Source organism: Zootoca vivipara, chromosome 6 (genome assembly GCF_963506605.1).
Source record: "Zootoca vivipara chromosome 6, rZooViv1.1, whole genome shotgun sequence".
Classification (NCBI taxonomy): Eukaryota; Metazoa; Chordata; class Lepidosauria; order Squamata; family Lacertidae; genus Zootoca; species Zootoca vivipara.
In genome coordinates this window covers 9431353-9445757 of record NC_083281.1, presented here as the reverse complement: position 1 = coordinate 9445757, position 14405 = coordinate 9431353, and the positions used below count along the sequence as shown (strand labels likewise).

The following is a 14405-nucleotide window of genomic DNA, read 5'->3' as shown; positions in this document are numbered from 1 at the left end:
TGAAAGCGAGATGAGCGCTGCAACCGCATAGTTACCTTTGACTTGACTTAACCGTCCAGGGCTCCTTTACCTTTTACCTTTACAGTGGTACCTCTGGTTACGAACTTAAATTCGTTCCGGAGGTCCGTTCTTAAGCTGAAACCGTTCTTATCCTGAGGCATGCTTTTGCTAATGGGGTCTGCCGCTGCACGCGCTCCTCCAGTGCGCGGTTTCCATTTGCATCCTGGGGCAAAGTTGGCAACCAGGAGCAGCGACTTGTGGGTTCAGGGCCGTCTTAAGCATATCGGGCGCCCGGGCGCTGTGGTGCAACGATCCCTCTGGCGCCCCCCCTGCCCCGTTTCCCAGCACGGTTGGCTGGCGGGCGCAGCGCGGCGCCCCCTGGCGCCGCCCCAGCATCCCGTGCCACCCAGCCTTGCCCTAGGGCCAGCCCTGTCTGGGTTAGCGGAGCTTGTAACCTGAAGCATTCGTAACCAGAAGCGTTTATAACCAAAGGTACCACTGTACTGTTCTGGTGTGTCCACAACCCTACTAACATAAACTAGAAGGACCTGTGCCCATTCTGGATTGTTGGAGTGGAGTTTTCTAGTGTGGCTTCCTCCTCTCAACAGGATGGCAGACTGCCTTGACCTATGACCCTGTTCTGGCACAGCGATGTTCCACCCGTGCTTTTTATTCACTTCCCTGTGCGGGCAAATCCTGTGCTGTTTTCCTTGGCTCGTGGGAACCCAGCAAGCAAAAAATCCACAAGCAGCAGTGGAAAGGCAGCCGACAGCTCGTCAAGTTGTTGAAATAATTAACTGACCTTCTCTCTCTCTCTCTCTCTCTCTCTCTCTCTCTTCTTCCTTCCCTCTGCTCCGCTCCACACTTCATATGGCTGGAGCGCTGTGGACAGCTGCCGCCAAATGGACCTTTGCCATCATGGCCAGCAACCCTTTGCTGGGTCTTTAAACCGGAGAGAGAGAGAGTGTGTGTGTGTGTATGTACCATGGAAAGGCAGAAAACAACAGCTGCATGGAGCAGGCAGATGGGCCCAGCCTTGTTGAAAAGGAGAGCCAAAAACCTGATCAGGAGTATCCCACAACCGGGGTCATTTGGAGCCAGAATCCAAGCCTGTGCTAGTCCATGCACCACTTCTCCCTGTCTTTGTAGCAGGAAGGAGAAAAAAAATATTGGTAGTCATTGTTGCAATGGCCAGAACAAGCTCCTTCACAAACACAGCAGCTGCCACGGTGCCTCTAGCTTAGTTATTTTTCTTTCTTTTTTAACTGTCCATTTGGACGTGGATGCCGAGCTCTCTGAAGCAGCAGAGAGACGGTCGGTTGAGCCTGGACACCCACTCAGTTGCCTGGGGAGTCATTTGTGCAGAAATGCCTCTGCTCGGCGTTCCTTGTGCCTTGATCAACCCGGGTCCCATCTGTGCTGTGCATTTAAAAGTGGCGCCCTGCCATTTTAAGCAGCCGCGGGCCCAAAGGTTCCTGGGACAGGCAGTTCATTAAGGATGCTGAGACAGTGTTGGGAGACATCCCGAACCACATGCAGAGCTATAATTCCCAGAGTTTCCTGGGAAGAGGGATTGATTGACCTCACCTGGAGTACTGTGTCCAGTTCTGGGCACCACAGTTCAAGAAGGATACTGATAAGCTGGAACGTGTCCAGAAGAGGGCAACCAAAATGGTCAAAGGCCTGGAAACGATGCCTTATGAGGAACGGCTTAGGGAGCTGGGTATGTTTAGCCTGGAGAAGAGAAGGTTAAGGGGTGATATGATAACCATGTTCAAATATATAAAAGGATGTCATATAGAGGAGGGAGAAAGGTTGTTTTCTGCTGCTCCAGAGAAGCGGACACGGAGCAACGGATTCAAACTACAAGAAAGAAAATTCCACCTAAACATTAGGAAGAACTTCCTGACAGTAAGAGCTGTTCGGCAGTGGAATTTGCTGCCAAGAAGTGTGGTGGAGTCTCCTTCTTTGGAGGTCTTTAAGCAGAGGCTTGACAGCCATCTGTCAGGAATGCTTTGATGGTGTTTCCTGCTTGGCAAGGGGTTGGACTGGATGGCCCTTGTGGTCTCTTCCAACTCTATGATTCTATGATTCTATGATTGTTAAACCCCACTCTGGGAGTTGTAGCTCGGCAAGAGAGCAAGTTCTCTTCTGACATCTCTCTGCACCCTTAGCAAACTACAGCTCCCAGGATCCAGGGTTTGTGTGTGTGTGTGTGTTTTATGTTGTGGCTGTTTAAAGTGGTATGATACTACTTTAATTACATTTTGCAGATGGGGCCGGATTTAGGTCCCCGGATTTCTGCTGAAACAAAAGGGATGTAAAGCAGGATCGTGTCCATTTAAACAGCCGTGGCTTCCCCCAAAGGATCCTGAGCTTGCTTCCATTTGTCTCTGAAGATCTCCAGCTCCCGTCCCTAAACCAAAGCCACCTGCCCCCCCACCCCCCCCACCCTGAGATTCCTCTGGCAAATCCCCTGCCCCTCCCTGGCCAATTACATATCTGGCCTCTCAAAATGCGCAGCGCCTGCTAAGCCACGAGTGCTGATTCCCTGGGGTAATCTGCAAAAGTGCAGGCTCTTATTTCCCGGGACCGTAGAACAATCAGCACTGGTTTCGGTAATGCAGCAAGATAAATTGAAGCTTCTTGGAAAGCGGAGGCAAAAGGAACGGCTGTTTTGCACTCGCTGAATCCAGTTTGGAAATGGGGAGGGGGGAGCTGACCTGGTTAGGAAAGTCATCCTGTAAGTGAATGGGGCAGGGAGGGAGAGACGAGGTCCGGGGAATGGCATGCACCAGAGCAGAATGCTCCCCTCCAGGCCTCTGAATTTGCCCTAGGCCAGTGATGGCCAAACTTGGTCCTCCAGCTGTTTTGGGACTACAACTCGCATCATCCCTAGCTAACAGGACCAGCGGTCAGGGATGATGGGAATTGTAGTCCCAAAACATCTGGAGGGCCGAGTTTGGCCATCACTGCCGTAGGCCATGCCCTTCTCCGTAGACCAGGCTTCCTCAAACTCGGCCCTCCAGGTGTTTTGAGACTACAGCTCCCGTCATCCCTGACCACTGGTCCTGCTACCGTGTTTCCCCTTTTTTAAGACACCGTCTTACAACTTTTTTTCCTCAAAAAAACACACGGTGGCTTATTTTCAGGGGGTGTCTTTTTTAAAAAAGTGCCGGTACAACTGGGTCCCACTGGCTCAGGACGCTTGGTTCTCTCTTCCGCGCGCATTTTCTGCCTCTTCTATTGTCTCCGTTTCCCCTCCTCCCCATCCTGAATCAAGGGCTCTCCTTCCTTGGAGGCTTCTAAGCAGAGGCTGGGTGGCCACCTGTCTAGGAGACAGACGTGCACACGGGGGGGGGGGGACTCCACTCAGTGAGGTGGATTTAAACCTCGTAGGATGCCAGAGCAGGAGGCATACACGAAGCTGCCCACCGTTATGTTGGTGTAGGTGGGACTGCGCTGGTCGCAGTCGAAGCACTTGCGGTTGGGTGGGAGCACTGGGAGGCTGCTCATCTCCCTCAGCAGCTTTAGGTGCTTCTCCTCCTGCTTCGGCTTGGCGCTCGCCGCCATGGCTTCGAAGGCGGCGGCGGCCGGGTGTGTGCGTGCGCGGAGGAATAGAGGCTGCTCCCCAGGCTCTCTCACGCTGGCCGGGGAATGAGGAGGGAGGCTGGGACCCGTCCCGCTCCGAGACGCTCGTGAGGGAAGCGCGAGGGGGACCGACGGAAGGAAGGGGAGGGGGGAAAGGGAAGGAGGGGGAGAGGAGCGGCGGCAGCTCTCGGCGAGGAGGCCAGGGCAGCTGAATGACGAGCCAAAGAGGAACCTGCACGGCACCTTTTCTCTGTCGGGGGGGGGGGGGAGACGCGATCACAAACATACAGAGAGAGACAGACGCGCACACAGGGGGGGAGAGAGAGAGAAAGATGCACGGGGAGAGAGAGACGCGCACGCGCACACAGAGAAAGAGACGGACACACACAGAGAGAGAGTGCAGCGCTGCAGCCGCCGCCGCCGCTTCCGAGCGCCAACCCGACCTGGCCGGCATTGCAGGAGCTGGGTCCTGCTGGCTTGTGCCCTTGGTGCTCCGTGCGGCACTGCTGCACGCTCTATCAGCGCTGCAGCAGCAGCAGCCGCTTCCGGTCACCGACCCAACCCGGCAGGCTTCCTCCTCCTGTTGCGGCCGGCGTGCTGGGTCCCGCTAGCTGGCTGGGGCACTCGGTGGTCTTGCTCCGCACGTCGCGGAAGTATGGCTTATTTTCGGGGTATGTCTTACATTTCTCAAACGATTAAAAACCCTGCCATGCCTTACTTTTTGACTACGTATTAAAAAGGGGAAAACACGGTAGCTAGGGATCATGGGAGTTGTAGGCCAAAAACATCTGGAGGGCCAAGTTTGAAGAAGCCTGCCATAGGCGTTGCCCCCATTCACAAGCAATTCCACCTCTCCCAGGCCACACCCTCTCTCTTTAGGTCACACCCACCTACCCAGGCCACACCCCTCTCCCTTGGCCACACCCCTCTCCCCATCTGTGTAGGCAGCACTCATCTTTCTAGGCTATCCCCCTCTAAGCCACACCCTCTTCTCTCTAGGCCACACCCCTTCTCCCAAACCTCGCTCCCGCCACCAGCAGTTCCACCTCTCCCAGGCCACACCCTCTCCCTTTAGGCCACACCCCTCTCCCTAGGCAATACACCATCTATGTAGGCAACACTCATCTTTCTAGGCTAGTCCCCTCTAAGCCACACCCTCTTCTCTCTAGGCCACACCCCTTCTCCCAAACCTCGCTCTCGCCACCAGCAGTTCCACCTCTCCCAGGCCACACCCTCTCCCTTTAGGCCACACCCCTCTCCCTAGGCAATACCCCATCTGTGTAGGCAACACTCATCTTTCTAGGCTAGTCCCCTCTAAGCCACACCCTCTTCTCTCTAGGCCACACCCCTTCTCCCAAACCTCGCTCCCGCCACCAGCAGTTCCACCTCTCCCAGGCCACACCCTCTCCCTTTAGGCCACACCCCTCTCCCTAGGCAATACCCCATCTGTGTAGGCAACACTCATCTTTCTAGGCTAGTCCCCTCTAAGCCACACCCTCTTCTCTCTAGGCCACACCCCTTCTCCCAAACCACGCTCCCGCCACCAGCAGTTCCACCTCTCCCAGGCCACACCCTCTCCCTTTAGGCCACACCCCTCTCCCTAGGCAATACCCCATCTGTGTAGGCAACACTCATCTTTCTAGGCTAGTCCCCTCTAAGCCACACCCTCTTCTCTCTAGGCCACACCCCTTCTCCCAAACCACGCTCCCGCCACCAGCAGTTCCACCTCTCCCAGGCCACACCCTCTCCCTTTAGGCCACACCCCTCTCCCTAGGCAATACCCCATCTGTGTAGGCAACATTCATCTTTCTAGGCTAGTCCCCTCTAAGCCACACCCTCTTCTCTCTAGGCCACACCCCTTCTCCCAAACCACGCTCCCGCCACCAGCAGTTCCACCTCTCCCAGGCCACACCCTCTCCCTTTAGGCCACACCCCTCTCCCTAGGCAATACCCCATCTGTGTAGGCAACACTCATCTTTCTAGGCTAGTCCCCTCTAAGCCACACCCTCTTCTCTCTAGGCCACACCCCTTCTCCCAAACCACGCTCCCGCCACCAGCAGTTCCACCTCTCCCAGGCCACACCCTCTCCCTTTAGGCCACACCCCTCTCCCTAGGCAATACCCCATCTGTGTAGGCAACACTCATCTTTCTAGGCTAGTCCCCTCTAAGCCACACCCTCTTCTCTCTAGGCCACACCCCTTCTCCCAAACCACGCTCCCGCCACCAGCAGTTCCACCTCTCCCAGGCCACACCCTCTCCCTTTAGGCCACACCCCTCTCCCTAGGCAATACCCCATCTGTGTAGGCAACACTCATCTTTCTAGGCTAGTCCCCTCTAAGCCACACCCTCTTCTCTCTAGGCCACACCCCTTCTCCCAAACCACGCTCCCGCCACCAGCAGTTCCACCTCTCCCAGGCCACACCCTCTCTCCAGGTCACTGCCCCTCTCTAGACCATGCCTTCTCTCCTTAGGCCACACTGAGTGTGAGGCTGGCATTTGTGTCTGCTACCAGAGCTGGCTGGTTGTTTATCCAAAGCCAAGGTTGGGCCGTGTGGTGCATTTACAACCATGTACATCAGGGGTCCCCAGACTACGGCCCCCGGGCCGGATGCGGCCCAATTAGCCTCCCAATCCGGCCCGCGACGACCCCCGCCGCCTGCTGCCGCCGCCCGCTCTTACGGCACGCGGCGCGGCGGCGATCTTCAAAATCGGCAAAAAATCGCCGAAAATCCTTTGTGCGCATGCGTATGGGCCTCTCCCGACCCAGAAGAGGTCATTTCCGATGCACTTCCGGGTCAGGGGAGGCCCATACGCATGCGCACAAGCGATTTTCGGTGATTTTTTTCCGACCGTGTGCGTGTGCGCATGCGCACGGGCGTGCACTCCCCCGCCCTCCAGCTCGCTGCGCGCGCACTCCCCTGCTCTCCGGCCCGCCGCGCGGTCGGCACGGCGGGCACCGGCCCGAAGCCCGGTAAGTCTGGGGACCCCTGATGTACATAGCTGCCAAGTTTTCCCTTTTCTCGCGAGGAAGCCTATTCAGCATGAGGGAATTTCCCTTAAAAAAAGGGAGAACTTGGCAGCTATGACCATGTAGTTGGGAAAGAGCAGAGCGGTGTGGTTTTGCTATCCTGCAGGTACGGAACTGGGTCCCTCTCAGGTGACAGATGGAGATAGCAGAGTTGGACCGTTCAGAGGCTGCGAAGCACAAGCCCATCGTAGCTTCAGAGGTCAGCAGAGTGCCTTGTGTGTCTCGGCTTTGCAGCCATCCTTTTGCATGTGGTCTGTCATACCTCTGCCTGCGAGTGGGTTTGAGTGCTCAGCGGACTGAATGTTTGAGGTCGTGAATGATCGTAAGTGGTTGTGCGAAGTGAGAGTGGGTTGTATGATTAATACAGTGGTACCTCGGTTTACAAACACAATTGGTTCCGGAAGTCTGCACTTAACCTGAAGCGAACTTTCCCATTGAAAGTAATGGAAAGTGGATTAATCCGTTCCAGACAGGTCCGCGGAGTACTTAAACTGAAAATACTCAAACCGAGGCGTACTTAAACCGAGGTATGACTGTATGTCCAGTTGAATCTTGCATTGCGTTGCCTTGTAAGGGTCTCGATTGTATTGTTCGTACCGATAATGTTTATGGGCACGGATATCATTTCTGCAATCGTTTTGTTATTATGAAAATTGTTCGGCTTAGTTTTTACCGTGCTTAGTTTCTGAGTGTGCACATCTGCACATATTGTAAACCGCTTCAAGAAATTCTGACAGTAAGTGGTCTATGAGTGGGAATAACAACCACAGCAACAAGAGATGTCTCAAGAAGGTGAGAAGAGCCTCTTGAATTCAGCCCAATAGCCCATCTACTCCAGCATCCTTAGAATCATAGAACTGTAGAGTCAGAAGGGACCACAACGGTCACCTAGTGCAAGAATCCTTTGCCCAACATGGGGCTCGAACCCACGACCCTGAGATTAATTGATAATAATTTTATTATTTGTAATCCGCCCATCTGACCGGGTTGCCTCAACTTCTCTGGGTGGCTTCCAATAAATATAAAAGCATAACGAAACATCAAACATTAAAAACTTCCCCATACAGGGCTGCTTTCAGATGTCTTCTAAAAGTCAGATAATTGTTTATTTCCTTGACATTTGAGGGCTGGATGATGGGGGTGGAGACGCTCCTGCAGATATACAGGGCCAAGGCCATATAGGGCTCTAAAGGTCAGCAGCACCTTTAAGAGTCTCATGGTCTACCAACTGAGGTCCTGTTCTCCCAGTGGCCAACTAGATGCCCCAATGGGAACATAAGAACTTAAGAAAAGCCTGCTGGATCAGGTCAATGGTCTATCTCGTCCATCAGCCTGTGTAAGGGGGAGGGCTTACAGAGAACAGCCCCCCCTCATCCGAAGCAGCCTGTCTCCCAGCAGTCACAAGAGTGAAGGGTCTGATGGAGGGAGTCTGAAAACGGAAAGGGAGTGTCAGGCCTCTGGCAACATCCAAGAGCCCCTGCTCCATAGGCAGGGAGAGAGGGAGGGGGAAAGAGAGGACAGGAATCAGTCAGAACGGAGACGCTCCCGGAGACGCTCCCCCCCCCGATGCCGGAATTGAGGAGGAGGAGAAAAGGGAGGTGCTTCACAGTTCCGAGGCTTTTATGTTGGTCTAAAACGCGGAGGGGGGCAGTGCAGGAATCTGACTTGAGCGGGTAGACATGGATTCAGCAGTTCGTTACACTGTAAATAATGTGCACTAATAAAAGCTTCTGAAAGACAAGCATGTGGAAGGTCGTTACTCAAGAGTAGTCACAACAACCCTGACAGCCTGTTCTTACCATAGCTACCAACCCAACAGCAACTTTCCCCACTCTCTGTTTACAACAACTGCCAAGATCGCATATAAGACAAATTCTTTTGACAATACAGTATACCTGCATTGGTATCATCAAAAATATTCAGTTACATTAACGCACGCATTTCTTTTGAGCTGAGAACTTTGCCGCAAAATCTAGAGATGAGTGAAGTCCGGGGGACAATAGCGTTTTGATCTGCATCCTAATATCAGGAAGCGAAGTGAATTGGGTCAGTCCTCTTTGAAATGGCGGCGGAACGAAATTTCCCGCCCACCCACCCGTCCTCAGGGAGTTTATCAGAACATCAGAGGGTCTGATCGAATGGTGAAATAGGGTGAAGTTGAGTCGCCAGGATGTACCTGCCTCTTAAGCCCGTGTAATCAGGAAAAGAGATTAAGGTACAGACGAAAGAGACAAATTAAAGAGGCGGGGATAATAGAGGTCTTACGGTTTCTCCGGTCGGAGGTGATTTGGTATGTTTAGAAGCTATTATCAAATCATGTAAGCTGCTGTGTGCTTTAGGAGAAACAAGATTATCTTCCGTGTACTTTTTAATGACATGGCAGGGGAGGGAGGGCTGTGGGGAGCGGGGGGGGGGGTGAAGAATGACTGGATCCCAAGGGGTAAAATGTGCCAGCAGTAGCAGAGCAAGAGCAGAATGTGAGGTGGTCTCTCCTGCCAGGGGGTGAGGTTGGTTCTAGGGGTGAGGAAGGGAGTGGCAGGCAGTTCTACCATTGGCGTGTTGCCCTCCTTCTAAAGAGGCAGGCTGGCAGCTTGCGGGTGCACCTGGCTCGCTCCAAGTAGAGTCATAGAATAGTAGGATTGGAAAGGGACCATCTCCTCCAATCCCCTGCAATTTAGGAATCACAGCAAAGAATCACAGTGTCACAGTCCAGTCGGCGGGCAGTTGAAGCCCTGTCTGAGGACGTCAGGACCAGAGGCAAGATGGTGGTGTAGAAGCAGGAGCAGGTGCAGGGCTGAGGTCCAGCAGCAGGCAGTCGCAGGGTCAAGGAGCAAGGCAGAGGCAAAGGTCCAAGGGTCGAGGATTAAGGCGTCGGCAAGGCGAGGGTCCAAGGAACAAGGCGTCGGCAAGGCAAGGGTCCAAGGAGCAAGAGGCCAGAGGCAACCAGGCATGGATAGCGTTGCTGTGGCAAAGAGCTGAAGGGAAATGCTGAGCTTTTATCCCTCCCAGCTCCTGCCACCAGGTGCAGTGAGGTATCAAGTGGCCTCACCTGAGTGACCACTCCTTGCCTCTCCAGCACAAGCTGAGGTCTTCACCTGAGTGGCCACTCCTTGCTTCTCCAGCACAAGCTGAGGCAGGCCCCAGTCCTGCAAAGCACTACAGGCCCCAGAGCCTGACTCCTGCCCATACTCCTGACACACAGCCACCCAATCCTTGTTGTGAAACTTCCAACGAAGGAGAGCCCATCACCTTCCAAGGGAGGCCGTTCCACTGTCAAACTGCTCTGGCTGTCAGAACGTTCTTGCTAATGTTGAGTTGGAATCTCCGGTCTTAGATTTTGAATCTGGAGCAGCAGAAAACAAGCTTGCTCCATCATTGATGGTGGCCATCTTGTAACTTTCCAGTCTTAACCATACCCAACTCAACCATTCTTCATCTGGACATGCTTTCCAGGTCTTTGATCATCTTGGTCGCCCTCCTCTGCATACGTTCCGGGTTTGATCCAGGTTTGTGTTTCAAGGCTGATCTATCATATTTGTGCTTTCCAAGGCGATGTGAGGACCAAAACACAGCCATGCTTTGAAATTCGCACTTCTCTGAATAGTGCGATGCACCCAGTCATGTGTGCAAAATAAAGTAGTAATGATGATAATGATGGATGCACACATCATTAGTGAAAAATTACAGAAATGCCTTATATTAGGGGGAATTAAGTACTACACTTGGGCAAAAAAAAATGAAAGGCACAAATACAGGATGGGAGACACCTGGCTTGAGAGCAGTACATGTGAAAAGGATCTAGGAGTCTTGGTAGACCACAAACTTGACATGAGTCAGCAGTGTAATGCAGCAGCTAAAAAAGCCAATGCAATTCTGGGCTGCATCAATAGGACTATAGCATCTAGATCAAGGGAAGTAATAGTACTACTGTATTCTGCTCTGGTCAGACCTCACCTGGAGTATTGTGTCCAGTTCTGGGCACCACAGTTCAAGAAGGATACTGACAAGCTGGAACGTGTCCAGAAGAGGGCAACCAAAATGGTCAAAGGCCTGGAAACGATGCCTTATGAGGAACGGCTTAGGGAGCTGGGTATGTTTAGCCTGGAGAAGAGAAGGTTAAGGGGTGATATGATAGCCATGTTCAAATATATAAAAGGATGTCATATAGAGGAGGGAGAAAGGTTGTTTTCTGCTGCTCCAGAGAAGCGGACACGGAGCAATGGATTCAAACTACAAGAAAGAAGATTCCACCTAAACATTGGAAAGAACTTCCTGACAGTAAGAGCTGTTCGGCAGTGGAATTTGCTACCAAGGAGTGTGGTGGAGTCTCCTTCTTTGGAGGTCTTTAAGCAGAGGCTTGACAGGCATATGTCAAGAATGCTTTGATGGTGTTTCCTGCTCGGCAGGGGGTTGGACTGGATGGCCCTTGTGGTCTCTTCCAACTCTACGATTCTATGATTCTATGTATACGTTAGTCAAAGCTGCATGCAAAAAATATGTTGGTTAGGAGAATAATCCGTACTAAGATGCTGATGAATTTTAATGAGAACTGGACTTAAAGACTGGAAAAATGAGGAACAGAAACTGATATTGAACAACAATTCCCTCGCCCTCCCCCAAATCCCGACTTGTCTCATAGTCCCTGGCTCTCAGCTTCTGGCTCACCTCGGGTGGTTTCCCATGTGTCAGACCAGGCAAGTTGTCTCTTAAAGGCTCAAAACGCCTGGCATTTCTGACTGCTGCTGCTTGTAACCTGGCTTCTTAGGGTAGATCCACACTGCGCATTTAAAGCACATGTGATGTGCATTTAAAGCACATGGCCCATAGGAACTGTAGTTTGTTAGGGTTGTGGAAAATAGTATAGCTTTGTGAAAACTACAGGGATTCTTTGGGGGGGGGGAGTCAAGTGCTTTAAATGTGTGTCAAATGTGTGGTGCGGATCTGCCCCTGCTGCCCCAAAGAGGAACAACTTTGGCAGAGGATGGGTTAAAAATTCAAGGAGGGCCGTTGCCTCCCTCCTTCAGAGTTTGGCTCTTCCTTGGAGTGGCAAAGCGGGACCCTTTCCCTCCGTAATTGCTCCTCTCTTACGCTGGCATGACAGCATCTCCTCTGCGGCTTGTTGACATTTAAATAAATCAGAATCCGAACTAGCGAGGAGATTGCCTGGGCAGGGAGGGGAGGTCGGAGGGGCCTGGGGAAGAGGGGAGAGAACCCTCAAGCAGCCGGAGCAACCGTCACAGGCCCAGCTACCGGGCAAAGAAACGGCACTTCCAATTTCTTGACAGGCGGGCACGAAACAGAGGCAGAGGCTGGAGCACAGAAAGCAGAAGACATGGTGTAATCGCCCTTGGGAGCACCCTAGCGATTACCCTGTTAGCTGAGGTGGTGTCATGGACTGGCTGGATGCTGAGAAGTGGGGGGGGCACACCAGCTGGGGGAGCCCCAAGGGAAGAAGGCTCAGAGTCCTGATCAGAGGGAGAAGCCTGGGAGGAGGAGGTGGTAGAAGCTGAAGAGGCAACAGGGTTTAGTGATCAGGAAGACGGTGCAGTAGAGGGAAGTCCAGGCTTAGGGGCAGAAAATGGGGATGGAAAGGAAGGGGGCCAAGAGGCAGAGATAAGGCAGGCGGCTGAAGAATCCAGGGTTTCTCCCCCTCCTGCTGTGACCAGTCCCACCGCCGGTCTCTCAGGACCAGAAGAGGCATGAAGAGGGTAGAGCAGAGACAAACAAGACGAAAAAGTATCAGATTGTTTGGGAAGGACCCGGGAGAGGAGGAGATTTAAGGAACTGTGGAAAGGAGGTACTCACAACTGCCTTATTGGGGCAAGATCTACGGGGAAGAGTTGCTGAGATAAATTCATGACGATCTAAAGGCTGCTAGCCACAAGGGCTATTCTGAAGCAGTTCTGAAAACCAGTTGCTGGAGACCACAGGAGGGGAGAGGGCTCTTGTGCTCAGGTCTTGCTTGCAGGCTTCCCCAGTGGGATACCTGGTTGGTCGCTGCGAGAACAGGATGCTGAACAGGATGCCCCCACTGGCCTGACACAGCCAGGCTCTCCTTACGTTTGTGTGAGGGTCCCGTGGCATTGTTCGCTCTCACTCCATCTTTCCTCTGCTCACCAGCCAGGGTTGTAGTCAGTGAGTGATGTCATAAGGGGCCAGGCAGTTTCCAAACAACTATTGCTGAGAAGGTCGGAGGTGCAAGTGGTGGAAAGTGTGGGGTGGGGGGAGGAGGTGATTGACATCTATGATTGAAAAGCTCTTTTGGAAGCTGGTCCCGGAGAAGGAACCATCCCTGTGAGAAGCGTGTGCCTTGCTGTTGGCCTTGCCTCCGTGGTCCCAAACCAGCTCTCCAAGATGCGCAGGTGAGACCTGAATTTCCCACCAAGCTCTCCACCCCACCACCCTTGTCCACGGAAGGTGACCTCCAAGATGCAGCTCTCGCTTCTCTCTGCTCCTTCGCTGGTGGCCTTTTCCCTGGTTCTAGAGGTCACCTTGGCCAAGCCGTTCGTCTACCTGGTCTACACCCAGAACTCCACCTGCCTCGATTTCAAAGCTGTCCCCGCTTGCTTCGGCCCTCCACTCCCCCAGCTGGGTCTGACGGGCTACCTTGTCGAGGTGGTGCCCGCAAATGCCTGCCACCCCCTAATAGCCCCTCCAGTTCCTAAGTCGTCTCCGCTGGGCTACATTGCCCTCATCCGTCGATATGGATGTGCCTTTGACCTCAAGGTCTTCCATGCCCAGCAAGCTGGCTACCGGGCGGCAGTCATCTACAACTTCTACTCCGATTTGCTTCTGAGCATGGCTGTTGAGATAGAAGACTCAAAGGATAGGAAGATCTTGATTCCGTCCCTCTTCATTGGTGGGTCCGCCTCCAAGGTGCTGAGGGGGCTGGTGCGTTCTGGGAACGGCACCAAGGTCACAACAGTGGTGCCTCATGGCTATTACAATCCCTGCTGGGATGATGACACGGACCTCTCTGTTTGGGACCCAGCTCACCATTACCTACAGTTCTGGCCGGGCTACTGCACCCAACAACTGATTGTGGAATTCCTCCGAGAGTTTGGGTTCGTGATCCTCTTGAGCTTGGCAGTCAGCGGCCTGGTCTTCGCCGGCTGCATGAAGTGGTACCGGCGGAGACGAGGCATCAGGGTGAAGACCTTCAGAAGAGGCGACAGCTACGACCTGTGCGTGATCTGCATGGCGGATTACGAGGAGGGAGAGAAGCTGAAGATTCTGCCGTGCTCCCATGCCTATCACAGCACCTGTATCAACACCTGGCTCCTCATCCAGCCCAGGAACGGGAAGACCTGCCCCATTTGCAAGCAGAAGGTGGACGTTGTGATCTAGGCACGCCACGCGGGATACCGCTGGATGAAGGAAGAGGAGGAGGAGGAGGAGACGGAAGGAGGGAGGCCCAACACGAAATATCAGAAACAACAAAATTCTCCCAAACATCAGCCGTTGTCCCCTTCCTTTTATTGAGATTCTGTGTTTACATTTCAGAATTAGGTACAGATGTGTGCCCAGGGTTTGGGTGGGTTTTTCCTTCTTTTTTTTCTCAAAAAATAATAATAAATAAAAGTGCATGTCTCTTGGAAGCTCTGGCGGTCTGGAGGAGGTGAACCCAGGTGGATGGGTGACACCTTGGCAAGCAGGTGAGGTGTCAAGTAGTTCAATGAGGTAAGGGCGGCCTGAAAGCACCTGGCTGTTAATATTCCAAGATGGGGGCAGGAAATCCCCCTGCAGTGTGGGGAAAGTGAGGAAAGACATTACCGTTTATGGAGTT

At 53.1% G+C, this 14405-nt stretch overlaps 1 protein-coding gene across 1 annotated transcript; it reads left to right on the top strand.

Moving 5' to 3' along the window:
• Positions 1–13048: 13048 nt before the first annotated feature.
• Positions 13049–13966, top strand: LOC118086071 (E3 ubiquitin-protein ligase RNF167-like). The gene has a single exon (XM_035117313.2). The coding sequence runs from the start codon at positions 13049–13051 to the stop codon at positions 13964–13966; it is 918 nt and encodes a 305-aa protein (XP_034973204.1).
• The last annotated feature ends 439 nt before the right edge of the window (positions 13967–14405 follow it).